Here is a 27,543-nt window from a genome sequence, read left to right on the forward strand (position 1 = left end):
GGGGGCTCCAGAGCGGGGCGTTAGCGCCTCGGCACATCCAACTAAGATGTAAAAGGTTCCCCTGGGCCAAAGTTAGTTGGATTCCGGAACAACTGGATTAGTTTGTACGCTGTGACGAACAAATGAAGGTGAATTGAAGAAAATGCAACATCTCTGTGTTCTGTGTCAGAGTAAGTGCACCAGCACAAACTACATGTTGGTCCATTAAATGGAAAAATGCAACAGCAGCCATTTGATTAATTGATTGACTATTTTGATAACTGTAATTTCGAAAAGAAAAAAAATATATTTCCTTAGTTTTCTTCAAGTGGTGCTTTGTCCCATATCTTTTTATAACGTAATAGCAAAATGATAATTATATCTCTGTATAGCATTATGATAAACATTATAGGGGGGGTTCTACTATTTTCTTTTATTATTTTTTTAACTCACTTGCAGAGCACCATGAGAAAGAATAAATGTGCAGCAGGAGAATTTAGAGGAACACCTTAGTGTATGTGAAAAGTGTGATAGTGTGTGTGAACTTTGTTGCAAATCATTCGTCTCTTTAACTCTCTTTCTTTCTCACTTTATCATCCGAGGGGTCAGTTGCATTAAGACTAAACAGATCATAAATCAACTCATTCATTTTTATAATTTTTAATAAATCACTATAAATTTAAGACTCAAAAAACAAAAAATGTGGGATGTCTTTTGTGCTTCAAGAACCTGGTGTCCCCACAGTTGTTTCTTAAAGTTTCAACTCAACTTTTTTAGTTGATCATAACAAACGATGATGAGGCGTTTTGTAAAGCATTTAAAATCATTCTGCAGTTTTCATAAAGTTTTCTCAGTCAGCGTCAAGTAGAATCTTATTATTTGACCTCCACTGTTAAAACTGGAACAATGTAGATGTTTTATTCGCCAGTGACCAGTCATTTTGATAAATATTGAAGATTCATACTGGCTTCAAGGGCCTCAACATAGACTCCTCTGAATGTCTGAATAAAGGTCTTGAAGGTCCAGTCATTAATACATCTTATAATGGATTAATCTAATCGTTTTTTCCATTTTTTTTAGATGTCGCACTTGTCTCTTCACTACCAGGCGTCTAATTTGTGGAAAAGACAAGATATTCATATTTATGAATGTTTGGTAGACTAAGTTGCAAATCTGCCCACAGACAAGCTCAACATGTATAATACACAACACACGATTTGTCATATTATCCCGAGTGAAAATGAAAAAAAGGATCAAATGGAAACTGAAACTGCTGGACTTTACATCTGCTGCATCACGTGGCAAATTTGAGCACTCTGGCGCCCTCAAGTGTTTGAAGTTGTTTCGGTGTTTGTGTAAAAATATGTGAAGTATTAAGAATGAGTTCATAATCAGGAGCTGATTTTTTCGGTTGTGTAAATTCTTTAGAAGTATTACTGTCCATACCATAATGTGTAAGCATTAAAACCGTAATGTGACTCATTTTAAAGTCATATAAAATAATACATGTTCTCATTGTTCAACTTGGACTTATGAATTTAGTATTTAAATCCTGGCTACTGCCCTGCTGACTTAACATATATTTTCCCCGTGGCTGTAGATTGTGGCATTGACAACATTTCACACGGTAATTTAACACGGTGGCGTAATGTTTCACAACATTCTACAACCACATCTTGGTTTACAATCTCTGTGCTGATATTCACATGACATTTCCACGCGTGCGCGCGTCCATGGGCCCTGTGCACGCGTGTGCACACACTGCCCCCGCACCTAGAATGATGGCCTTACGCAAATGATCCTAGGCCGACTCAGAAAATCAGGGTCATTGTACTCACGTCGCCAAGACGATCAGGCAGGTGGGTCTCAGGCTCCACGTGACGTCACGGTGATACTTTTGAACTCCTCAGCAGTAAATCTATAAAGGTGTGTGTCGTCCTTCTGCCCAGGTAGCCAAACCTTGGACTGAAGTGAAAAACAGAGCGCCAGCGCATGCCGGGGAACGTACACGGGAGGCCTGTGATGCGTCAGGTAGTTTGATTCCCCCCCCGCCCCCCCGAGAGTGACCCCAGGACACCGGCATGTACCCCAACTCGCAGTCGGCCAGGCATCCGGCCCAGACCCTGTCCCTGAACGGCCAGTGCTTTGGGCCGTCGTACGACTTCCCCGGTTACTATCACGACCCGTCGACAAGTGGCTGGAACTCCGTCTGCGCTCCGCGGGAGGAATATTTGTACGGCTTCCCGGGGTCAAGCCCCAGCGCCGGGCAGGTCATCTTCTCCTCCCCGGAGCTGAGTGTCACGCCTAACGCCGCTGGAGAGGCGTACAACTTCATCCCCGGACAGGACCCCTTCAGCTGCAGGAGGAGACCTCATGAGAGCATCCGACCGTCCTCCTCAGGTGGGGGTTAAGACTGTGAGACAGACACAGAGGTCACCGTTGGCCTCTTATAGGCTGTATTGCGCAGTGGCATATGATACATTGTACGTGATAAGATATAAATGTAACTTAGAAGGAGCCTGTTTTGATCAATCTTGAGGTACGTCACAAAACAGATGATTTAATTTGACAAGAAAAGTGTTGTTTTGATCAAACTTACCCTATTGGTCAGGATAGTGGAAGTAGAAAAACTGTGATCAGATACAGTTCGCGGTTCGGTCACAAGCCGATGACGAGCGAAGCGCCAGAAGCCGGGTGGGTGGGTAGAGATCATAGATATGATAAAACGCATGTTCATAAACAGGAAGGATTACAACATGTACACAGAGCGGAGTCACACCGCACGCATTCATCAAGCACGTCGCCTTTTCTCTTCCGCCAGCACATTCTGAAGAGTCAATGCAAAGCTAACAGTGGGTGGCCCGTGGAATCTGCAGTAATGTCATTCCCCACCCTGCTCTGTCCACTCGCTGCGTGCACGGGCAACATCATGGACAGATAACCGAGCACTGCAGGAAGTAACACCCATTGTGCTCTCAAGGCGATCCCTCAGTCTGTAATCGTGTGTTTGTGTGCGTGTAGGTCTGCCTCAATCGATACCGTCACATGGTCAAGATTTCAGATCAATAACTCGGAAATACTCAGTATGTGTGTGTGTGTGTGTCAATGAATAGCTGCCTGTGTAAACACCTGTGTAAACAGCACTCACAGCGATAAGGAGAACACACTGATGCAGTGCAGAGGGGACTCTTTACATTTGTTGCAGTTAGCGTGATTAATGGAGTTAATGAGGCTTTAAGTGGCGCCTGAACTTGAACATGGCACCAGACGTCTTGTGATTAGTCATCTGTTTGGCCACGGCTCAGGCTGCACGGGACTCTGTGGCATTATGATAATGTTTAACACACCGATTTACTCACATTCAATCACCTGAACTGGTATCGGTTCTTTTGCTAAATCAGTCTCATTTTGTGTGATTCAGGAACAAAAACCCGCACCAAGGACAAGTACAGGGTAGTTTACACCGACCTGCAGCGCCTGGAGCTGGAGAAGGAGTTTCAATGCAACCAATATATCACCATGAGGAGGAAGACCGAGCTGTCAATGGCACTGAGCCTCTCTGAGAGACAGGTGAGACTGGTTACATAGGGGCCTGATGGAAAAATGTGAAAGACAAACTTTTCCTCAGTAACCAGAGAGGGTCTGAAATGTAGCATGGGGACCCCCGATGAGATCCACAGACTAATGATGAGACTCATGGTCCACGTGAAGACTATCACACTCATCCTGCAAACTCCAACGGCTGTAAAATGTGTGTTTCTCATCAGTTAGAAAACAACTCTCAATTTGTAAATCTCCTTTCAAAAGTTATATTAGTTTCATCCGGCAAGAACCCTGCTGCTGTGACAAGTAGTGAAAGAGAGCCTTCTTTTCACAAATGAGGTGTAAAATATGTGAAGCTATATTTAATGTTGCAAGTCCTAAAACCATAGTAGCTTTGGCCCATGAACGTGCTTGGTTATGAAGTTTTCTTGTTGCCTTTGACAAAAGTTCATTCTAATAAAACACACACTAGCAGAACTTTTTTGACCATTTGGGGCAACCAACTTTAGATCAAACAGCAGAAACCTCTGTAAACCTTAAAGTCATGTGGCCACCAACACGTCCAGTACAAGTACAGTTATTGGGGAATACCTCACTCTTCGTGATGCCTTTACTGTCTTGGCCCACTTTTTCTTCCGTTTCATTCTGGTCGTTAAATCCACAGTTGGGTGCAACAAGGTCTTTCTGGGACTGAAGGAAATCACTAAACTTAAGCAGAAATAGATGAAGCAGAGGGATTTGTCAGCTGAAGATGACACATGCATCAAAGACAGAGTCCAGTGAAAGCAAACATAGAAGCGATTATGCATCATTAATTCTTTGGACCATGTCTTAAAATCTTTCCGTTGGATCACACACTAAATAAATATGTTTCTGACGTTGATATCTCAGGTGAAGATCTGGTTTCAGAACAGACGAGCCAAAGACAGGAAGATAAACCGCAAGAAGCTGCAGCATCCTGAGCAGGCCTCCACTACAACGCCGACCCCACTGGCGCCTTGTGAACCCACTGACCCCCACATGCCCCCCAGACCCAGCAACAACATTGTGTCTGACCACATGCCACAGGACTACTAGAGAGACTGATGCAGCGGGGGATATGTAAATAGCCTTATTTTTGTTTTTATGACTTTACCATTCACTGAATGAAGATGATCATCATGACTTGATGTTAAAATGCTGCACCGCCTGCTTTAACAATGACTAGCACTACACATCTTTGTTATATTGATAACCTATGAGCGGCATTTGCACAAGACTTGTTCAAGGACAAAGAGTCACTGAGTAACTTTTACACTAAACTTACAATAACTAAAGCAACACTAACAAAGCATTTCATGAAGTTCTCTTTATTTCAAACTAAATGTAAATCTTTTTTCTGAAATCTTGGTGGATGAAAGTGAAAATATAATAATCAGCAGGAGGGTAGTTAAAAAATAGCTGATTAAACTGCATGAGAAATACATATCTAAATCACAGTGAACCAAAAAGACATGAAAAGACTTAAGACATGGAGAAATAAACCGTCATATTTTACACTTTTTAGTGGAGCAGGCGTTTTGAGACACATCTCTTAAGGCAAACACAGCGAGGGAATCTACTGTCTTTCCATCTGATATCAAGGTGTCGAGTCTATATTCACCACCATCAGTCCTGCTCAGGTTATTGATCCTAGTTGATTAAACTGCATGATAAATACATCTCTAAATCAAAGAATGAAAGAGGTGAGTACAATGATGAAAGTACATCTGTTTATTATCATTTGAATTTACAGGCGATAGAGAGCGCAGCTGAACATAAGGTTCAAAACACATTTATTATTCTTCCTGTTGAAGTGTGGATGCTGTATTTAGCATGAGAATACATCATTAAAAAGAATAAACCAAACTTGTTTGAGTTATGGAGGGGGGCCGCTGTGTTTGGTCTAATGGAAATGGAAATGTTTATGTCTAAAAAAATAAATAAAAGCAAAATGATGTGTTATTAAAAAAAGCAACATGATAAACCGAGCTATAAAAACACGTAATTTTTATAATATGACATTAAAACATTTGGTTAAATCTTTTTCAATGTTGTATACCTTATAACAGAAAGGAACTGAGAGTGAGCGTGTTCACAAATGACCGTGGAATCGCAGCAGTGTGAAGCCACATCCTGAAAGAAAGCAGCTGCTACATGAATCATTGTCCACCGACATTATACCGCTTAATGCAGAAGTCCCTACGTGTCTGGTCTTTTTATATGTAATATCAAATATTAAAGTGTGCTACATTATGGAAATTATCTCACGCTCACATTGCTTTTATACGTAAGGCACTTTAAAGAAGAGGGAGAAAAGAGGAAGATGTAGAAATGTAAACTATGTACTGACATATTAGGCTGAGGATTGCAAAAACGTTCTTTTAGAAATAAACCGCCATACCACTAATTTTGTGCAACTCATCATGCATTTGTCAATCGTTGTGTTCAGTGGGAGAATTCCCCTGTTTTCATGTTCGTGTTGGTTGGGCTGCACATAAAATAGAAAATTATGCTCAGTGCACAGGCTGTGTCATAACAATCACTAAATCACCTGGTTTTTATGAGAAAGAAAATAAATGTTTAATTGTAGTCCAACCAAACCAATAAAGGTCTCTGGTGCAACAGTTGAGTCTCTTTGTATTTCCATGGTGTGCACAAACTAAAAGGCCAACTGCTGTGACAATACTGGACACGATGGTCCCCACAGTCATTGCTGTGAGCAAAGTAGCAAAATCATTTTTCTTGAAGCGGTTTCATAACCCTCCTCCTGCGTGGTCAATGATTAGCTCACTAGAGTTTGTGGGTCAGAAGCTCAACTGTGTTTCAATGAGAGGGTTCAACTAAAAAAAATGATCTCGGGTGGTTGTGTAATGACACTAACTACCAGGAGCCATAAACACCAATTTTATGACTTTGTGAATAATCTCACTTGGAAGTGCATGGTCATCAACTTTTAGCCTTAAGCTATCCAACCAAACACATCAGGTAACTTAACCTCTCGCTTTGATTAATGATGCTTTAGAATCTAAAGCTCTGACGAGTTCCCATGTTGAATGTGACCTTTTACTGTCCATCCTTTCTTCACCTGCCCAAAGCACAGAAATGGCTTCATAAGACATTAACTTTCTTCAAAGTTTCAAGGGACTGATTGATGTAAGATTAAAAAGAAAAAAGCAGCAACGTGCAAATACACTGGAAGCCACAAAGGCAGATGAAACATGAAGAACTAAATATAGAAGCATGATGGTGTTAAAGATAAACAAAATGAATGCTCAGTTTGACAAGTCAAAATGTTTCTGGCACTAGATCTCTCCATCTCAGTAAAGGATGAAAAGTATGAGGAGCTGCATGCAATGTGGTTGCTGCCAATACTGGGAAACGATGTCATTTAACTGCATGCTTTATGCCAGCAGCTACTAAAATGGACAAATTACTAACTTTCCTGTTATTGTAAGCAGCATGATTAAACTAAAACTGCATTTACTTTACTGAACTAACTGTGATACGATTGTCTCTATAATCCCTCTGCAACTGACTTAAGCCACATTTTTTAAACTTGAATTAAGCAGAAGTGTTGAAACCATAGAAACATGAAATATGCAGATACTGCAAACTTACTCATAGACATTTCTCTACAAACTAAACGTTGTGAATAAGTTGAAGGAAGATAGCATGGTCGAATTTGACTTTACACAAAAAAAAATCGTTAAATGAATCCTCACTAAATACAGTATGCATGAGAATACATGTTTATACTGTTAACTAATCATTCTACATCTGTTTAATGAATACATTTCAGTGCAAGTGTATTCTAACATTAAATCACTTTAAAATCTGGTGAGCAAAAACAGCGATCCACATTTTAACAACATTGTATTAAAAATTCTTATTTACATAATTTCAAGTTTATAGCCTGAAGGTAAATATGCTCCTGAATTAGAAAGAAGAAGTAAGTAATTATACCAAGTGAAAAGAATTGAAGCTTCAGGTGTCTTCATCTGTTCAGTCTCTAAACCCTGCGGATCACCTTTCTCTACGCACCTTGGCGTACACGCACTCGTCTGCAGCTGGTTCAACATTGTGTCGGGGTCGCTGAGAAAACTTCACTTCCCCGTACTCCACCTCCTCCTCTGCTCTCTGCTTCATCTGCCTCCCCGGCCGTGGCCCAATCCTGACCTCAGAATAGGTTAGTTCCTGGTTGTCTTCTTCTGCAGAGTGAAAGGAAAGAGACACCAATGTATATTTAATGTTGAGATGTATAAAGTACTCAAGAACTGTTCTTAAGTATAAGTCTGAGGGGCTTTTACTGTACTGGCCCATTTTTACTACTTTATTCAGTCTTCAACTACAACAATAAAAGCCTGCTTTTACTTTAATGCATGATCGATTGGTTTATTGAGGAGGTCAAAAAATGTCTTACATATTTTAAAGAAAGATTTTTAAAGGTTGTAATCAAGTTAATTTTTTTAAAGTTAAAGTTTTTGTAGGATATTAGAAAAAAATTGACGACCAGGTTCATAAATTCATTAAAAGACATGATTCTGGAAATATGTCTTAAATAAAGTAATGCGGATATTGTGAAAACACTATAAATTTGAAACTGTAATCAATAGTATAATACAAGCTATGACACCGCTATGACTGTATTCAATGTAATGTAACCAACAGAAATGCATGAATGTAATACTTCGTAGCACTACAAATGATATTGACTGAGAATCCTTGTTACAGTGAACGCAGCATTCAGTGTAATACTTCATTGCACCCACCACTTATCCATGGAAAACTTCAAATACCTAGCCACCCTGAATGCACCTTAAGACCTCATGTGCCCAGAGGCGTGGACACTGCCTACCGCACTCTAACCCAATCATCACAGTAGAACTTAATTAGACCAATAGGATTGTAGGCACACCTTTTTGATAGTCTACATATGTGTATATGCGTCCCCTTGTTGGATTTGTGGGTGGAACCGGGACACAGTGAACTATGATGGAGTCAAAGGACTCGCTGCAGTCTGTGGATCAGAGAAGCCGCGGATCCTCCATCGAGGTGTTTTTTTTTTTTTTACCTCAACGCTTATTCTGTATTAAACTCTTGATTTTAACTTTTCGATCCAAGATGTGTTCTGTTGGTCTGGAGTTTCTTCATTTTGAACATAACATTTTCTTCCAAGTCATAAACACAAGTCAAAAAAACAAAAATCTGAAAAGCTCCTCCAGCACGGTCCTTTGGTTTAATTAATTATTAAAGTCATAGCTTGACAGTTTGGAAGTCACTTGAAAGTTGGACTAAAAGATAAGTAAAGCTTAAGCGATAGTTCTGGAAGGAAGACTCCCCTTTCACGGTGGGTGAATAGGTGTGGCTGGCGTCTTAGCTGTTTACAAACAGCGAAGGGGGCGGGGGAGGGTGGTTTCCACCAGTAACAAACAACCAGAAGTGGCTATGGGTCGGGTGACCAATCATAGCATTGCTGTCAAACTTTTTAAGGAGTGATCTTGGCGGGTCCTGTCAGCTGTCATTTCAGGTCGGACCAGACGCAACCCTCCTCCACCCCAGGCACCTCCGGTCTAACAGGCAGCATCAGCCACTACAACTTCCTGGCGTCACCACCACCACCACCACCACCAGTGTCTGGACTCTAGGGGTGAATTCTGGAGGAGCCGTACTGTACCGCCTCCCCCGATTATCCTGTTCGAGGATATAATCCAAATCGCCAAAGACTATAATTCTGTTTCATTCGTAATAAAGGGGTCTATTTGCAGAACGAGTCTCTCCTGATTGAAATATCATTGTTGAGCTTGTCTCAATCTGATCAAATTTTTTCAGCAAAGTGAACAAGCAAATGAAGAAGGGTATTGACCCTTTCACCAGTTACAGGTTGGGAAAAGGGATTTTTGCTCTGTACCTTGAAGTTTGTTTTTTTGCTTTTTCTTGTGAGCACAGACGACAGAGACCCCGACCACTAACAGAAGTACGAGTGCAGCCAGTACATAAGCTGCTGTTGTCAATATTCCCTCTGTAAAAAAGACACAAGAGACACACAGAGCTTTAACTTTAGAAACATTATAGGTGGTTTTGTTGAGAATGAGAACACAGATGATGGAAATGACTAATGAATTCACTGCAGAGGAGTCAGTTTTCACTTACTAATATTGCCCCATGAATCACCACTGGAGGAGGGTTCAGGTTTATCGGTGGATGTGAAATTACCGTTAGTAGATACTGTGATGCCAGACACCTCACCATCACGTGGCAATGCTGTGTTTGTGGGGGAAGCTGTTGTTTCAATACACAGAGTATTATTGGCTGCAAACACCCACTGTGATATGCGCGTCCCATTGGCTGAGGTGCAGTTAATGAAGATGAAGCCTGCGGGACAGAGACCAATAAATGATGTACCGATAATATTTAGTATTGTTGACATCACAGTTTGTCCCCTCATGCCGTCACTCACCACAGGTAGAAACCGTCTCTTCTTTTGAGTAACTACTGACGTCATTCCTGACCGAGCAGACCAGTCGTCCTGAGACGTGTTGTTTCAGAGTGATGATGTTCCTCTCAGTGTTTCCACTGAGGAGCTCAGAGTCTGTCAGATTGTGTCCATCCAGAGTCCAGCTGTACCGAGGACTGTCTGCTCCCTCAGACGAGCAGGACACCTTCTGCTCTCCATGGGACAGACACTCATGGACCGACAGGACAGAGGACACAGGAGCTGAAGGAAACACACTCCATGACTTTTCATATTGACATGATGTTGATCATTCTGTAGGGTTTCTAATACAGAGCAGTGCAGACATTAATACGGATATAGAGCACGTAAAGCATGAGATGCATGTAATAAATAGTTATTTACCTTGAATGGTCAACTGTTGAACCCTGGGACCTGATAACTTTCCATCTGAACTAAAGGTTTTAAGTTCATATTCACCACCATCAGTCCTGCTCAGGTTATTGATCCTAAGTGTTCCATTACTGGGAGTAAATAATGATCTGTTTTCTATTCTATTAAACACAATGCTATCATTTTTCCCACTCAGTATTATTGTTTCATTCTTCGACCATTGATATTTATGTGTTTTTGAGGCATTGTTCATCAGCTGGAGGACCAGAGTTCCTCCCAAAGCTCCAAAACACTGAGCTCTGTTCTGTCGTCCATCACAGTGGGTTTCCACACCTGAACATTTTGGAACAAAAAAAAAAACATTTTTTCAGGCATTTGCTCATTTAAAGCAACAATAGTGAGTTTGGTGCAGCTGTGTCTCTATCAGACAACATTATGCAAACAGGCATTTTGATCATTGTTACAATGTTTAGATTCAGGTGTAAAACGTTTTTCCAAATTCCAGAATTCCAAATAACACGTCCAGTTATAAGAAGTTAATCGTGTGTTTGTGAACACTTTATTTTTAATTAAACTGAAGGTAGAATATTTTAAAAATACAATAAATCATATTTCAGGCTATATTTGGCAAGTATCTATCAAAAAAAAAAAAAAAAATCACAATTGTAGGAAAAGTTATTTCTACTGTTTGACAAGCTGTAAAATGATGCCTTACATGTCATAACAGTGTGTAATCTTAAATTGTCAAGTTACTTTAAATGCAAAATCAGGGATTACCGTCAGGGATGAAATTATTTAACAGATTTGTTTTTTGAAAATGGGATTGATCATCTGATTTGGTATCGTTTGTTTTATTTATAAACTAATGAACCTCACAAAAGCCAAAATACCAGTTTTTAACAGTATAATTCAGTTATTAAATATCAGTGATATTTCCTCAGAACCATCAGGTGTCTTCTGTTGTATTTGAGTATTCGACCTGCAGCACTGAGGATAAGGTCTAAACCCAAGACTTGATGTTAAAAGTGAACCAGCTCACCGTGAGAGACTCCCAGAAGCATCACAAACAGTCCAACCACAGCCTCCATGTCTCCAGGAGAAGCAAACATGCAAATCCCAGTGATCAGGCTGAAGAGAGTCCAGCTAATGAACAGCCTCTGAGGAGAATGTGTGAAGAGTACAAAACCACCCACAGCATTGTCGTGTTCATTTATTAATAAAGTGAGGGAGGAGAAAAGGAAGTGTTTCGGGTTTCACTTCCTCTTTTAGTCTCCAACCACATGACATCTGTCGGGGACTCAGAGGAAAAGATGGAAACATTCCTCCTTCTGCTGAAAGAGGATTTGAGACTGAAGCTGGAATTTGTCGTCCCTCCATCTCATCATTTTCAAAGATATTAGAACATAACCCATGCTATCAATCATCTCTTATTAGATTGTTACAAAAAAGATTAGACCAAATGTCTGAACCTTCAAACTGCAAATGCTCCATAAACAATTGACTTATTTTACTGATTTTTGAACATTTCAGACTAAAATGAAAAAAAACATTCTAGACTTCAAAAATGGCACATATGTTTGTTCTGCCACTGGCTAGCGACAACAACAGCCCCCTCTCCTCCACGTTCTGCACCCCGTGAGCTCTCCTTAAGTGTTGCGGCAGAGCAGCATAAACACCAAGGCAAAGCGGGCAGGTTGGACCAGTATCACACATTGCTCAATTCTAATTGCAAAGTACACCTTTCAGTACTCACCTCTGCTAACTTAAATGAAGAGACCGGACTCTGCTTTTAAAGACCTGTGAACAGGTGTTGGTAATCAGGGAACACACCCCTTTTCTCTTACCCATCTTCCTACCAATTAGCCCCAAGTGCCTGGGTTAGAAATAAAGGAAATGTCCCTCAAGGAAGCCACACTTTGCAGCTCATCTCCCCAGCAAACAGACACATTTTCTGGGTTAAAAATTACAGGGAGTGCAGCCCGTCCCCTGCAAAGCAGTCTGTGTGCAGTCCCAGAAATAGTGCACTAAAAACGGATGCAAGTGTGCAGTTTTAGTGCAGAAGGGAAAGCACTCACTTCATCCAATTTCCCCCACCATGTGCCGGTGAAGGGTATGGCTCCGTGAAATAGGAGCCGGTTAGGGGACTGCATGGTACCTGGTTTGATTCCTGCCAAAGTGATTAGTATTTTGCTGGGTTAAATAATGAATAACATGTCCTTAAATGAAGGGGAACTTTGCAGCTCACCTCCCCAGGAATGAGACACATTTTCTGGGTTAAATAATGAAGAATGTGTCCTTAAATGAAGGGGAACTTTGCAGCTCACCTCCCCACCAATGAGACTCATTCTCCTGGGTTAAAGATTACAGAGAGTGCAGCCTGTCCCCTGCAAAGCAGTCTGTGTGCAGACCCAGAAACAGTGCACTGAAAACGGATTCAAGGGTTTAGTTTAGTGCTGAAGGAAGGGAAAGCACTCACTTGATCCAATCTCCCCTTGCTTCTGGCTGTCAAAGGGATAGCTCAGTGGCATACGGATCAGGCAGGGGACTCTGTGGTACCTGTTTTGAGTCCCAGCAAAGCCATGAGTTACAATGCATTTTTGATATTCACCTGGGACCTCTGCAGCCAGCCAGCCAGCCATGCATAGACAGGACTAGTGAGGGTTAGGGTTACGGTGACAGTAAGGATGCTCTCGATCACGCAGTGGTAGAAATTCACCAGGATGGCTGAAGACAGGTGTTTCTTCTTCAGAGTCCTCAAAAAGAAGAGGCGCTGGTGAGCTTTCTTGACAAGGCTGGAGGTGTTGGTATTCCAGGACAGTTTAAAAACAATTTGAATGCTAAACTTGTTGTGAAATGACTGTGTCTGTTCCCTCTTGGTTGAATGCACTTTGGATAAAAGCATTAGCAAAATGAAATGGAATGTAAAGTGATGGTCCCAAAGAAAAAATGTATGTGGCTCCATCTGCTGGAAGCATTTGTTTGGGTTTTAAAAATGTTTTTCTATTAAATACGTTGAGTCAGTTTACAACAATAAAACTAAATCAGTAAAATACAGGAGTCCTGCAATGAATTATACTTCATGAAGGTTAGTAATGAAGGTTATAGTGTTTGATTTCAGAAAGGTGCATATTCCATTTCATATTTGAGGCTTTAGATTGAGCTGCTGTGGAACTTTAAAGTAATATTTATCATGCCATTAATATATATTTATGTATATTGCATTTTGAGAAGGAGAGCAGTTAGCCACATTAAATCTTTCAAATAATTGTAACTGTATCAGTATACCCTACATGCGTAACGTTTAGTCTGTGCATTATTTAACTAAATCATGACTAAATGTGTGAGAAAGAAGCAGATTTAAAAACAAAATTTTAATTAATATGAATATTAAAGCAAAATCTACGAGAAATATAGACATTTGTAAAAAGAGATGGGTAAAGTATAAACAGCAATGCTTTTTTAAATTCTGTTTTTGTCAATTAGTTCTCAAAACTTTGGGAATGATATTGAGGTTAAAATGGTTTCCGTTCTGCCAAAGTTGAAGTTGAAAATTGAAGTCTTCAACTACATGAAAGCTTGGGCAAATGTGTGGCATATAATAGACCAAACTACAAGTGTTGAATGATTTTGATCCATGGCTTACTGGGTGCAGGGACAGAGTAAATAATCTAAATGGTGATACTGCAAGACAAGATCATCTTTATTGTGAAGAATTTCAGCCTGTGAGATTATAAATAAATGATTGGCATTATAAATCCTATTTTTGTGTAGCCAGTGAGGAAATGTCCCTCCTGAGCTACTATAGATTCAGGCCAGCCTTGGTACCTCCTACTTCCTGGTTCACCAATTAGAGAGGGTATAAAAGCTTCACATAATGAAGCTGTGTCAGCATGCTTGACCCTTTCGCTGTTGCACTCTGGCTTGAGAACTCCAAGAGCAGGTAGGTGGTTTTATTCTCAGTTCTTGGGCAAATGATTTGCCTGTAAATTCCAGAAGATACTTATTGTTAAAATTGCCTCTTTATAGGAGTGCTTGAGGCTCAACAGCGTGGCTACCCAGGTGGTGGTGAGTGTGGTGATTGGGCCTCTCACCTACACTTAGCATTCTCAGTTGTTTGATGGTATATTTTTTACATAATTCTTCAGTATATTCCTTAGTTTGATCTGTATTTGTGTGGCGCATCCAAGCCAGCGAGGGCCCTGTGGCCTAGTCACCAGTAGAATTCAATTTGTTTGTTGATGCCCATTCGGTTATTCTGAGACTTTGGTCACCTGTCGCTCCGTGTTTGTTTAATAATGAATTTTATGAGGAAATCCACCCTGTGCTACCAGTGGTTACAAATGTCTTTCCTACAGTTAATCAACTTCTCATTCAATATACACACAATGCATTAGCTAAAAGTATTTACTTCATTTCAGTTAAATTAAATTAAACGGCCCTACAACCATTTCTCCCTCATTCTCTCATTTAGGTGAAATAGACGGCCCCAAAAAAAGAAACGGCAATGCAAAGTGGATTTTAAAAAAATGAAGGAGAACCCCTGACTGCGATACACGGACCAAGATTTTTGCTATTGCCTTTTTTTAAATTTCAATTCTATTACTGGACTTCAGGATTTGGGGAATATTAAGATGCCAACCAGGTGTAAAATGTTTGACCTTCCTTTTGTGGAGTCACCCTGTGAGGTGAGGGGGGGAAGTAACCATTCATTTGTTTAATAGTGTTTTTTTTTCTTCTTTTTACTCATTTCAGTCTGTTCCATATGCTTTGGGCAAGAAACCTAGTGGTGGAGTACAAAAACGTCAGAGCCTTGCGTTATTAACAACACTACCACAGGGACCCAGCTTGTATCGCCAACGGAAAGCTTTTAATGTTTTGAATGGCTTGATAGTCCAAAATGATGGTGCTGTATGTTCTGTAGTGTAAGATGCTTGAATTGTATGTGCGTACCCTGTAAATACACATGTCTGTGGACAGTAATTAAAACTGCTTGAAAGAACTGTCATCTTGACTGAAAGTAATTTTTGTTGCACAATGACAAATGGGAGTGTTCTAAAGATTCATTTTAATGGATATTCAAAATTGTACAATGTAATGTTGTTGAAATATTAACTCTGAAATTTGAACACTTCAATGTAACCCCCACCCTCTATGTTAGGGCCTTGGTGTTAAAATGTATCCCTTTTTTACAATTATACTGTGTACCTGGATTGTAATTTTGACTGTAGATTAATAAAGTCAATGTATTCTGGAATCTTGTAGGAACCACCTGCGATTGCTGATTATGGGTGGTCGACCTCAAATGACGGAACCGTCCAGGTTAAAGGAAGCTTATGGATCTTGGGTAGCAGATGGGCGAGGCTTGGGCTCTTCATCCAGGTATTTATGTAAAGCTTGTCGTGCAGGCAGTGTATGGCTGTTAAAATGTCTTTCAACCTTAACTGTCTGCTTCCAGTATGTCCTTGTCTGTCTTTAACTTTTTGGGCTCCCTTTATCTGCTGTTCAATGTTTTAAGAATGTGTGTATTGCTGATTAATGTTGATCTGTGTAAGGAGCTCTCAGTGTTGCCAAGACTTTCTTGCTGCGTTCCTTATTTATGTTGTGACTCAAAACGGGGTGGTCAAGAGAACATAACGGGCTCCCCGAAGTCAAGCTAATTCTGCCTCCTGTGAGAAGTGTAGAAATGACCTCTGCCCTCCAGCTGACTTGGTTTTGGTGAGGTTAGTATCTTTTCCTCAGTACTGTTTTGTAATACTTGTTGGGCAGGCTGTTTGATGGCTCTAATAACATGTGCCTCTAACTGACTCCCCAGTACTGCTTTTGTTATGCTTGCAGGCAAAGTAATGTGTTCTCTGGATTGTCCTACATCAACCTAAACTGCTCGTGCTTCAGGGCCTCCAAGAAGTGGTCCAGCAGCTTCAGCCTCCTGTGGAGGCCATTTGAGCAAAAGGTAAGACTTTTTTCCCCCAGTTTTTTTGTCATTCAAGTTGTGGCACAACTTTCTGCTTCTATTGTATGGCCCAAAGAACTATTTGGGCTCTTTGCACTGTAACATGAAATCCTAAATGGTAAAAAATTGGTACACTAAAGTCATTTCTGCTAAATTTGTTGCCCATACTGAACGAAAATTAGTAAAGAACTTTCTGCTGCGCAAATTTATGAAGCCAGTCATTTCAAGAAACTTTTGCTGGCAACGATGAGGAAGGAGGAACTTCCCGAAGATACTCCGCTGCACGTATGCGTATTTTACCGCCGCAGACGTGATTTCCGTTGAGGTGGATGCTAGAAGTGTGAAGAAAGCGCTGCTCAGTCCAGAAGGTAAGTTTCAGCTACCCTTACACGATAAAATGTTAGTCTATTTAGCAAACTTACTCTGCAATTTGCCTGTCTTTAACTGTTTGCGGTTAACTTGTTTTTAAAGTCTAGCTTGAATGTTAACAGCTAGACTGTCACACATGGAATCCTCTAAAATAACATTAAATATAAATTGCCTTTCAGCAAACTGCATGCTTAATAGCAGGTTCAATGATATTTCTCAATCTTCCAGCGTAACGCTTGAATTCGGTATAAATGGTTTTTATTTTTGTCTATGGTAGTGTAACGCATGATTTTGAAAGGAGCAACCTCATCAGGAAATATTCCCGTTTAGCAATTTAGTAACCTTAATATGCGATATAATGTTTCACTTGGTGCTATTAAAACTTTACTCTTTATCACTTAGTTAGGCCTGACTCAAGTTAGCCAGGACCAGCCCTTGGTTAAGCTGTTGTAGGCAGACTGCCTGGGGACTTCTTAGGACACACCAAGCCCATCTTCCACCTTCCACAATAAACCAATGTTTTAATGCACATCACTAGTTCAGCTTCTTTCCAGGAGTTTTGTTTTCTCGCCTAGCAGGTCTCTATAGTTCATAATTCTGTCTCTTCCTGACACCAGTTGCTGCCACCAGTATTTTCAATAAAATTCATATTACTGTCATCATATGCCAACATTAGCCTTTCCTAAAGTCTTTGCTCTTCCTCTCCACAGAAGCTTCTGTGGATGGTGGTTGCCACTGGAGTGGTCCTGCTGTAGACTTGGCCTGCTACTTGCAATTATTTGTATCAATTCTGTTACAGGATTTGATGTGTTTTGTACATCCTTTACAATGTTCATTCTATACACATGACATTCATTGCAGGATTTCTATCCTGGGAGAGGGATCTTTCCAGATGGTCTCATTAAGGTCTTCCCCCCCCATTGAAGAATTTATTTGTGGAAGTTTTTCCTGTGTGAATACAAGCCAGGGTGCAAGGTGATGATATCTTGTCAATGTTTCACAAATCTTTCTGAATGTTTTTTGTAATGTCTTATTACTTGCAGGATGCCTTGGGCAGGAGTAGCCTTGTGAGAAAATTGCCATTGCACTGCAACCGATGGGAATTAGCTCACGGTAAGACCTGTTTCTTTTAGTATAGTACATGTATTAACTTAATGTCCAAGAATAAAAGCGTTTGACTGTAAGAAGTTGCAAACTTGTTGATTTTTTTTCTGTCTGTGTTGAGTAATCTTGTCTTATGATTACTTGCAGGATGACTTGGGCATGTGGGTTGTTTCTAAGTGTCTTGTGGGAGGGGTTGTTTCTAAGTGTCTTGTGGGAGGGGTTGTTTCTAAGTGTCTTGTGGGAGGGGTTGTTTCTAAGTGTCTTGTGGGAGGGGTTGTTTCTAAGTGTCTTGTGGGAGGGGTTGTTTCTAAGTGTCTTGTGGGAGGGGTTGTTTCTAAGTGTCTTGTGGGAGGGGTTGTTTCTAAGTGTCTTGTGGGAGGGGTTGTTTCTAAGTGTCTTGTGGGAGGGGTTGTTTCTAAGTGTCTTGTGGGAGGGGTTGTTTCTAAGTGTCTTGTGGGAGGGGTTGTTTCTAAGTGTCTTGTGGGAGGGGTTGTTTCTAAGTGTCTTGTGGGAGGGGTTGTTTCTAAGTGTCTTGTGGGAGGGGTTGTTTCTAAGTGTCTTGTGGGAGGGGTTGTTTCTAAGTGTCTTGTGGGAGGGGTTGTTTCTAAGTGTCTTGTGGGAGGGGTTGTTTCTAAGTGTCTTGTGGGAGGGGTTGTTTCTAAGTGTCTTGTGGGAGGGGTTAGGGTTAGGGGTTGAGGAGTTGTGGCGCCGGCCCGAGGGCCAGCACCGATGCACGGTCCATCGACCGGAACAGTCCCAAAGTCCAGAATCTACACACGAACCACCCCGTGGCCCTTATCCCCGGGCCCTCCAGCAACCGTTAGTCCTCTGTTGTGTCCTTGTTGTTGTGGTAGTTCATGTGCTCACCGTTGTTGTGGTGTTGCAGCTCCCACGTGCGTTGGGGTGCGGCCGGGCCCCGGCTCGCCCTCCCCGCGGAAGTGTCTCTTTGCCTCCTCCATACTGCCGCCGCTGGGTCGAAACATCTGCTGCACCGTCCTCTGCATCTGCAGCTGGATGGCTCCCCTCTCCGGCAGGCTCAGCTCCATCTCCGTCTCAGCTCACACCGTCGTCCGCGTACAAAAACTTGTAACTGCATGCTGTGCTCGCTTAGCATCATGAGCTACGGGCTAGCTGTAGCCTCGCTAACTCACCCCGGTGAATAATAAACAAGGCGAACAAAAAAAGTCTTTCCATTGTTTATTTTCATTCCACAGGAACATGCGAATGAAAACTGTTACAAGGGCAACGTTTCGGGTGTTCTGAACCCTTCTTCAGGCCAAAAAACAGTAAATATGTACATTTTTGCGGAGAGCAGTGCCGCGAGCTCCTTCTCGTCCGACACGCTGAGGAAAAGAGAGCAATGGCCGCCGGCTTGTTATTTAAGGACTACAATACCCATACAACAGGACTACAGGCAAAATGGCGGTTGACTACAAATGCGACGGCACATAACGATGACGTAGGTGGGACGTTTTCATCGATCACATGATCAAGGCACATAAACAGAGAGTACATTACACTTCAAAATATGCATTTTTATTCATAAAAACATCAAGACGCCCTTTAATAGTAGCAGTGAGCCATAATGAGATTAAAACCTGGGCCGTACAACAGATGGGAACCGTGTCTCAGGATATTTGGGGCTTCTTTTATAGAGCGCATCCTATTCAATCAGGGTTTCAACAAAAGTGTCGGCGTGGTTTAATACCCGTATCCAAGATGTACTATGCTACTGGGGGATGAATCCTGTAAACACACATATACCAGGTCTGTAACGTGTGATCCGTCCGTTAAATGAAACGTGACTATACGTCGGATTTACCATAATGCAGTGTAATAGAGTCTCTTTTGCAGAAGAAAGGGAGTGGTTATGTTTAGGATAGAGCAGTGGGAGGCCATATGCAGACCCAAAAGACTCCAGAACCGGAACCGGGAGGCACTGGCTGGTTAGGGGTTGAGGAGTTGTGGCGCCGGCCCGAGGGCCAGCACCGATGCACGGTCCATCGACCGGAACAGTCCCAAAGTCCAGAATCTACACACGAACCACCCCGTGGCCCTTATCCCCGGGCCCTCCAGCAACCGTTAGTCCTCTGTTGTGTCCTTGTTGTTGTGGTAGTTCATGTGCTCACCGTTGTTGTGGTGTTGCAGCTCCCACGTGCGTTGGGGTGCGGCCGGGCCCCGGCTCGCCCTCCCCGCGGAAGTGTCTCTTTGCCTCCTCCATACTGCCGCCGCTGGGTCGAAACATCTGCTGCACCGTCCTCTGCATCTGCAGCTGGATGGCTCCCCTCTCCGGCAGGCTCAGCTCCATCTCCGTCTCAGCTCACACCGTCGTCCGCGTACAAAAACTTGTAACTGCATGCTGTGCTCGCTTAGCATCATGAGCTACGGGCTAGCTGTAGCCTCGCTAACTCACCCCGGTGAATAATAAACAAGGCGAACAAAAAAAGTCTTTCCATTGTTTATTTTCATTCCACAGGAACATGCGAATGAAAACTGTTACAAGGGCAACGTTTCGGGTGTTCTGAACCCTTCTTCAGGCCAAAAAACAGTAAATATGTACATTTTTGCGGAGAGCAGTGCCGCGAGCTCCTTCTCGTCCGACACGCTGAGGAAAAGAGAGCAATGGCCGCCGGCTTGTTATTTAAGGACTACAATACCCATACAACAGGACTACAGGCAAAATGGCGGTTGACTACAAATGCGACGGCACATAACGATGACGTAGGTGGGACGTTTTCATCGATCACATGATCAAGGCACATAAACAGAGAGTACATTACACTTCAAAATATGCATTTTTATTCATAAAAACATCAAGACGCCCTTTAATAGTAGCAGTGAGCCATAATGAGATTAAAACCTGGGCCGTACAACAGATGGGAACCGTGTCTCAGGATATTTGGGGCTTCTTTTATAGAGCGCATCCTATTCAATCAGGGTTTCAACAAAAGTGTCGGCGTGGTTTAATACCCGTATCCAAGATGTACTATGCTACTGGGGGATGAATCCTGTAAACACACATATACCAGGTCTGTAACGTGTGATCCGTCCGTTAAATGAAACGTGACTATACGTCGGATTTACCATAATGCAGTGTAATAGAGTCTCTTTTGCAGAAGAAAGGGAGTGGTTATGTTTAGGATAGAGCAGTGGGAGGCCATATGCAGACCCAAAAGACTCCAGAACCGGAACCGGGAGGCACTGGCTGGTTAGGGGTTGAGGAGTTGTGGCGCCGGCCCGAGGGCCAGCACCGATGCACGGTCCATCGACCGGAACAGTCCCAAAGTCCAGAATCTACACACGAACCACCCCGTGGCCCTTATCCCCGGGCCCTCCAGCAACCGTTAGTCCTCTGTTGTGTCCTTGTTGTTGTGGTAGTTCATGTGCTCACCGTTGTTGTGGTGTTGCAGCTCCCACGTGCGTTGGGGTGCGGCCGGGCCCCGGCTCGCCCTCCCCGCGGAAGTGTCTCTTTGCCTCCTCCATACTGCCGCCGCTGGGTCGAAACATCTGCTGCACCGTCCTCTGCATCTGCAGCTGGATGGCTCCCCTCTCCGGCAGGCTCAGCTCCATCTCCGTCTCAGCTCACACCGTCGTCCGCGTACAAAAACTTGTAACTGCATGCTGTGCTCGCTTAGCATCATGAGCTACGGGCTAGCTGTAGCCTCGCTAACTCACCCCGGTGAATAATAAACAAGGCGAACAAAAAAAGTCTTTCCATTGTTTATTTTCATTCCACAGGAACATGCGAATGAAAACTGTTACAAGGGCAACGTTTCGGGTGTTCTGAACCCTTCTTCAGGCCAAAAAACAGTAAATATGTACATTTTTGCGGAGAGCAGTGCCGCGAGCTCCTTCTCGTCCGACACGCTGAGGAAAAGAGAGCAATGGCCGCCGGCTTGTTATTTAAGGACTACAATACCCATACAACAGGACTACAGGCAAAATGGCGGTTGACTACAAATGCGACGGCACATAACGATGACGTAGGTGGGACGTTTTCATCGATCACATGATCAAGGCACATAAACAGAGAGTACATTACACTTCAAAATATGCATTTTTATTCATAAAAACATCAAGACGCCCTTTAATAGTAGCAGTGAGCCATAATGAGATTAAAACCTGGGCCGTACAACAGATGGGAACCGTGTCTCAGGATATTTGGGGCTTCTTTTATAGAGCGCATCCTATTCAATCAGGGTTTCAACAAAAGTGTCGGCGTGGTTTAATACCCGTATCCAAGATGTACTATGCTACTGGGGGATGAATCCTGTAAACACACATATACCAGGTCTGTAACGTGTGATCCGTCCGTTAAATGAAACGTGACTATACGTCGGATTTACCATAATGCAGTGTAATAGAGTCTCTTTTGCAGAAGAAAGGGAGTGGTTATGTTTAGGATAGAGCAGTGGGAGGCCATATGCAGACCCAAAAGACTCCAGAACCGGAACCGGGAGGCACTGGCTGGTTAGGGGTTGAGGAGTTGTGGCGCCGGCCCGAGGGCCAGCACCGATGCACGGTCCATCGACCGGAACAGTCCCAAAGTCCAGAATCTACACACGAACCACCCCGTGGCCCTTATCCCCGGGCCCTCCAGCAACCGTTAGTCCTCTGTTGTGTCCTTGTTGTTGTGGTAGTTCATGTGCTCACCGTTGTTGTGGTGTTGCAGCTCCCACGTGCGTTGGGGTGCGGCCGGGCCCCGGCTCGCCCTCCCCGCGGAAGTGTCTCTTTGCCTCCTCCATACTGCCGCCGCTGGGTCGAAACATCTGCTGCACCGTCCTCTGCATCTGCAGCTGGATGGCTCCCCTCTCCGGCAGGCTCAGCTCCATCTCCGTCTCAGCTCACACCGTCGTCCGCGTACAAAAACTTGTAACTGCATGCTGTGCTCGCTTAGCATCATGAGCTACGGGCTAGCTGTAGCCTCGCTAACTCACCCCGGTGAATAATAAACAAGGCGAACAAAAAAAGTCTTTCCATTGTTTATTTTCATTCCACAGGAACATGCGAATGAAAACTGTTACAAGGGCAACGTTTCGGGTGTTCTGAACCCTTCTTCAGGCCAAAAAACAGTAAATATGTACATTTTTGCGGAGAGCAGTGCCGCGAGCTCCTTCTCGTCCGACACGCTGAGGAAAAGAGAGCAATGGCCGCCGGCTTGTTATTTAAGGACTACAATACCCATACAACAGGACTACAGGCAAAATGGCGGTTGACTACAAATGCGACGGCACATAACGATGACGTAGGTGGGACGTTTTCATCGATCACATGATCAAGGCACATAAACAGAGAGTACATTACACTTCAAAATATGCATTTTTATTCATAAAAACATCAAGACGCCCTTTAATAGTAGCAGTGAGCCATAATGAGATTAAAACCTGGGCCGTACAACAGATGGGAACCGTGTCTCAGGATATTTGGGGCTTCTTTTATAGAGCGCATCCTATTCAATCAGGGTTTCAACAAAAGTGTCGGCGTGGTTTAATACCCGTATCCAAGATGTACTATGCTACTGGGGGATGAATCCTGTAAACACACATATACCAGGTCTGTAACGTGTGATCCGTCCGTTAAATGAAACGTGACTATACGTCGGATTTACCATAATGCAGTGTAATAGAGTCTCTTTTGCAGAAGAAAGGGAGTGGTTATGTTTAGGATAGAGCAGTGGGAGGCCATATGCAGACCCAAAAGACTCCAGAACCGGAACCGGGAGGCACTGGCTGGTTAGGGGTTGAGGAGTTGTGGCGCCGGCCCGAGGGCCAGCACCGATGCACGGTCCATCGACCGGAACAGTCCCAAAGTCCAGAATCTACACACGAACCACCCCGTGGCCCTTATCCCCGGGCCCTCCAGCAACCGTTAGTCCTCTGTTGTGTCCTTGTTGTTGTGGTAGTTCATGTGCTCACCGTTGTTGTGGTGTTGCAGCTCCCACGTGCGTTGGGGTGCGGCCGGGCCCCGGCTCGCCCTCCCCGCGGAAGTGTCTCTTTGCCTCCTCCATACTGCCGCCGCTGGGTCGAAACATCTGCTGCACCGTCCTCTGCATCTGCAGCTGGATGGCTCCCCTCTCCGGCAGGCTCAGCTCCATCTCCGTCTCAGCTCACACCGTCGTCCGCGTACAAAAACTTGTAACTGCATGCTGTGCTCGCTTAGCATCATGAGCTACGGGCTAGCTGTAGCCTCGCTAACTCACCCCGGTGAATAATAAACAAGGCGAACAAAAAAAGTCTTTCCATTGTTTATTTTCATTCCACAGGAACATGCGAATGAAAACTGTTACAAGGGCAACGTTTCGGGTGTTCTGAACCCTTCTTCAGGCCAAAAAACAGTAAATATGTACATTTTTGCGGAGAGCAGTGCCGCGAGCTCCTTCTCGTCCGACACGCTGAGGAAAAGAGAGCAATGGCCGCCGGCTTGTTATTTAAGGACTACAATACCCATACAACAGGACTACAGGCAAAATGGCGGTTGACTACAAATGCGACGGCACATAACGATGACGTAGGTGGGACGTTTTCATCGATCACATGATCAAGGCACATAAACAGAGAGTACATTACACTTCAAAATATGCATTTTTATTCATAAAAACATCAAGACGCCCTTTAATAGTAGCAGTGAGCCATAATGAGATTAAAACCTGGGCCGTACAACAGATGGGAACCGTGTCTCAGGATATTTGGGGCTTCTTTTATAGAGCGCATCCTATTCAATCAGGGTTTCAACAAAAGTGTCGGCGTGGTTTAATACCCGTATCCAAGATGTACTATGCTACTGGGGGATGAATCCTGTAAACACACATATACCAGGTCTGTAACGTGTGATCCGTCCGTTAAATGAAACGTGACTATACGTCGGATTTACCATAATGCAGTGTAATAGAGTCTCTTTTGCAGAAGAAAGGGAGTGGTTATGTTTAGGATAGAGCAGTGGGAGGCCATATGCAGACCCAAAAGACTCCAGAACCGGAACCGGGAGGCACTGGCTGGTTAGGGGTTGAGGAGTTGTGGCGCCGGCCCGAGGGCCAGCACCGATGCACGGTCCATCGACCGGAACAGTCCCAAAGTCCAGAATCTACACACGAACCACCCCGTGGCCCTTATCCCCGGGCCCTCCAGCAACCGTTAGTCCTCTGTTGTGTCCTTGTTGTTGTGGTAGTTCATGTGCTCACCGTTGTTGTGGTGTTGCAGCTCCCACGTGCGTTGGGGTGCGGCCGGGCCCCGGCTCGCCCTCCCCGCGGAAGTGTCTCTTTGCCTCCTCCATACTGCCGCCGCTGGGTCGAAACATCTGCTGCACCGTCCTCTGCATCTGCAGCTGGATGGCTCCCCTCTCCGGCAGGCTCAGCTCCATCTCCGTCTCAGCTCACACCGTCGTCCGCGTACAAAAACTTGTAACTGCATGCTGTGCTCGCTTAGCATCATGAGCTACGGGCTAGCTGTAGCCTCGCTAACTCACCCCGGTGAATAATAAACAAGGCGAACAAAAAAAGTCTTTCCATTGTTTATTTTCATTCCACAGGAACATGCGAATGAAAACTGTTACAAGGGCAACGTTTCGGGTGTTCTGAACCCTTCTTCAGGCCAAAAAACAGTAAATATGTACATTTTTGCGGAGAGCAGTGCCGCGAGCTCCTTCTCGTCCGACACGCTGAGGAAAAGAGAGCAATGGCCGCCGGCTTGTTATTTAAGGACTACAATACCCATACAACAGGACTACAGGCAAAATGGCGGTTGACTACAAATGCGACGGCACATAACGATGACGTAGGTGGGACGTTTTCATCGATCACATGATCAAGGCACATAAACAGAGAGTACATTACACTTCAAAATATGCATTTTTATTCATAAAAACATCAAGACGCCCTTTAATAGTAGCAGTGAGCCATAATGAGATTAAAACCTGGGCCGTACAACAGATGGGAACCGTGTCTCAGGATATTTGGGGCTTCTTTTATAGAGCGCATCCTATTCAATCAGGGTTTCAACAAAAGTGTCGGCGTGGTTTAATACCCGTATCCAAGATGTACTATGCTACTGGGGGATGAATCCTGTAAACACACATATACCAGGTCTGTAACGTGTGATCCGTCCGTTAAATGAAACGTGACTATACGTCGGATTTACCATAATGCAGTGTAATAGAGTCTCTTTTGCAGAAGAAAGGGAGTGGTTATGTTTAGGATAGAGCAGTGGGAGGCCATATGCAGACCCAAAAGACTCCAGAACCGGAACCGGGAGGCACTGGCTGGTTAGGGGTTGAGGAGTTGTGGCGCCGGCCCGAGGGCCAGCACCGATGCACGGTCCATCGACCGGAACAGTCCCAAAGTCCAGAATCTACACACGAACCACCCCGTGGCCCTTATCCCCGGGCCCTCCAGCAACCGTTAGTCCTCTGTTGTGTCCTTGTTGTTGTGGTAGTTCATGTGCTCACCGTTGTTGTGGTGTTGCAGCTCCCACGTGCGTTGGGGTGCGGCCGGGCCCCGGCTCGCCCTCCCCGCGGAAGTGTCTCTTTGCCTCCTCCATACTGCCGCCGCTGGGTCGAAACATCTGCTGCACCGTCCTCTGCATCTGCAGCTGGATGGCTCCCCTCTCCGGCAGGCTCAGCTCCATCTCCGTCTCAGCTCACACCGTCGTCCGCGTACAAAAACTTGTAACTGCATGCTGTGCTCGCTTAGCATCATGAGCTACGGGCTAGCTGTAGCCTCGCTAACTCACCCCGGTGAATAATAAACAAGGCGAACAAAAAAAGTCTTTCCATTGTTTATTTTCATTCCACAGGAACATGCGAATGAAAACTGTTACAAGGGCAACGTTTCGGGTGTTCTGAACCCTTCTTCAGGCCAAAAAACAGTAAATATGTACATTTTTGCGGAGAGCAGTGCCGCGAGCTCCTTCTCGTCCGACACGCTGAGGAAAAGAGAGCAATGGCCGCCGGCTTGTTATTTAAGGACTACAATACCCATACAACAGGACTACAGGCAAAATGGCGGTTGACTACAAATGCGACGGCACATAACGATGACGTAGGTGGGACGTTTTCATCGATCACATGATCAAGGCACATAAACAGAGAGTACATTACACTTCAAAATATGCATTTTTATTCATAAAAACATCAAGACGCCCTTTAATAGTAGCAGTGAGCCATAATGAGATTAAAACCTGGGCCGTACAACAGATGGGAACCGTGTCTCAGGATATTTGGGGCTTCTTTTATAGAGCGCATCCTATTCAATCAGGGTTTCAACAAAAGTGTCGGCGTGGTTTAATACCCGTATCCAAGATGTACTATGCTACTGGGGGATGAATCCTGTAAACACACATATACCAGGTCTGTAACGTGTGATCCGTCCGTTAAATGAAACGTGACTATACGTCGGATTTACCATAATGCAGTGTAATAGAGTCTCTTTTGCAGAAGAAAGGGAGTGGTTATGTTTAGGATAGAGCAGTGGGAGGCCATATGCAGACCCAAAAGACTCCAGAACCGGAACCGGGAGGCACTGGCTGGTTAGGGGTTGAGGAGTTGTGGCGCCGGCCCGAGGGCCAGCACCGATGCACGGTCCATCGACCGGAACAGTCCCAAAGTCCAGAATCTACACACGAACCACCCCGTGGCCCTTATCCCCGGGCCCTCCAGCAACCGTTAGTCCTCTGTTGTGTCCTTGTTGTTGTGGTAGTTCATGTGCTCACCGTTGTTGTGGTGTTGCAGCTCCCACGTGCGT

At 43.9% G+C, this 27,543-nt stretch overlaps 2 protein-coding genes across 4 annotated transcripts in view; one reads left to right on the top strand and one right to left on the bottom strand.

Annotated features, from left to right (window-relative positions):
• The first annotated feature begins 1,849 nt into the window (after nt 1-1,849).
• cdx1a (caudal type homeobox 1a) lies at nt 1,850-5,419 on the top strand. The gene is made up of 3 exons (XM_037460722.2): nt 1,850-2,379; nt 3,401-3,549; nt 4,414-5,419. The coding sequence occupies exons 1-3, from the start codon at nt 2,061-2,063 to the stop codon at nt 4,597-4,599; spliced, it is 654 nt and encodes a 217-aa protein (XP_037316619.1). The 5' UTR covers nt 1,850-2,060; the 3' UTR covers nt 4,600-5,419.
• Nucleotides 5,420-5,482: 63 nt separating this feature from the next.
• The window catches only part of LOC119209599 (T-cell surface antigen CD2-like), a 23,674-nt gene continuing 1,613 nt past the window's right edge, over nt 5,483-27,543 (bottom strand). The window contains exons 1-6 of one of the 3 annotated variants that reach the window (XM_062560821.1): nt 11,427-27,543; nt 10,400-10,720; nt 10,001-10,258; nt 9,790-9,915; nt 9,452-9,562; nt 5,483-7,751 (exon numbers count right to left, since the gene is read on the bottom strand). The exon at nt 11,427-27,543 is cut by the window's right edge and continues 1,613 nt beyond it. In XM_062560821.1, the coding sequence (XP_062416805.1) occupies nt 7,567-7,751; nt 9,452-9,562; nt 9,790-9,915; nt 10,001-10,258; nt 10,400-10,720; nt 11,427-11,496 (1,071 nt within the window). In that variant the 5' untranslated portion in view covers nt 11,497-27,543 and the 3' untranslated portion in view covers nt 5,483-7,566. Of the gene's footprint in view, nt 7,752-9,451; nt 9,563-9,693; nt 9,916-10,000; nt 10,259-10,399; nt 10,721-11,426 lie in introns of all 3 variants that reach the window. The other 2 variants (XM_062560820.1, XM_062560819.1) reach the window with 2 other exon arrangements.

Source organism: Pungitius pungitius, chromosome 2 (assembly GCF_949316345.1).
Source record: "Pungitius pungitius chromosome 2, fPunPun2.1, whole genome shotgun sequence".
Taxonomy (NCBI): domain Eukaryota; kingdom Metazoa; phylum Chordata; class Actinopteri; order Perciformes; family Gasterosteidae; genus Pungitius; species Pungitius pungitius.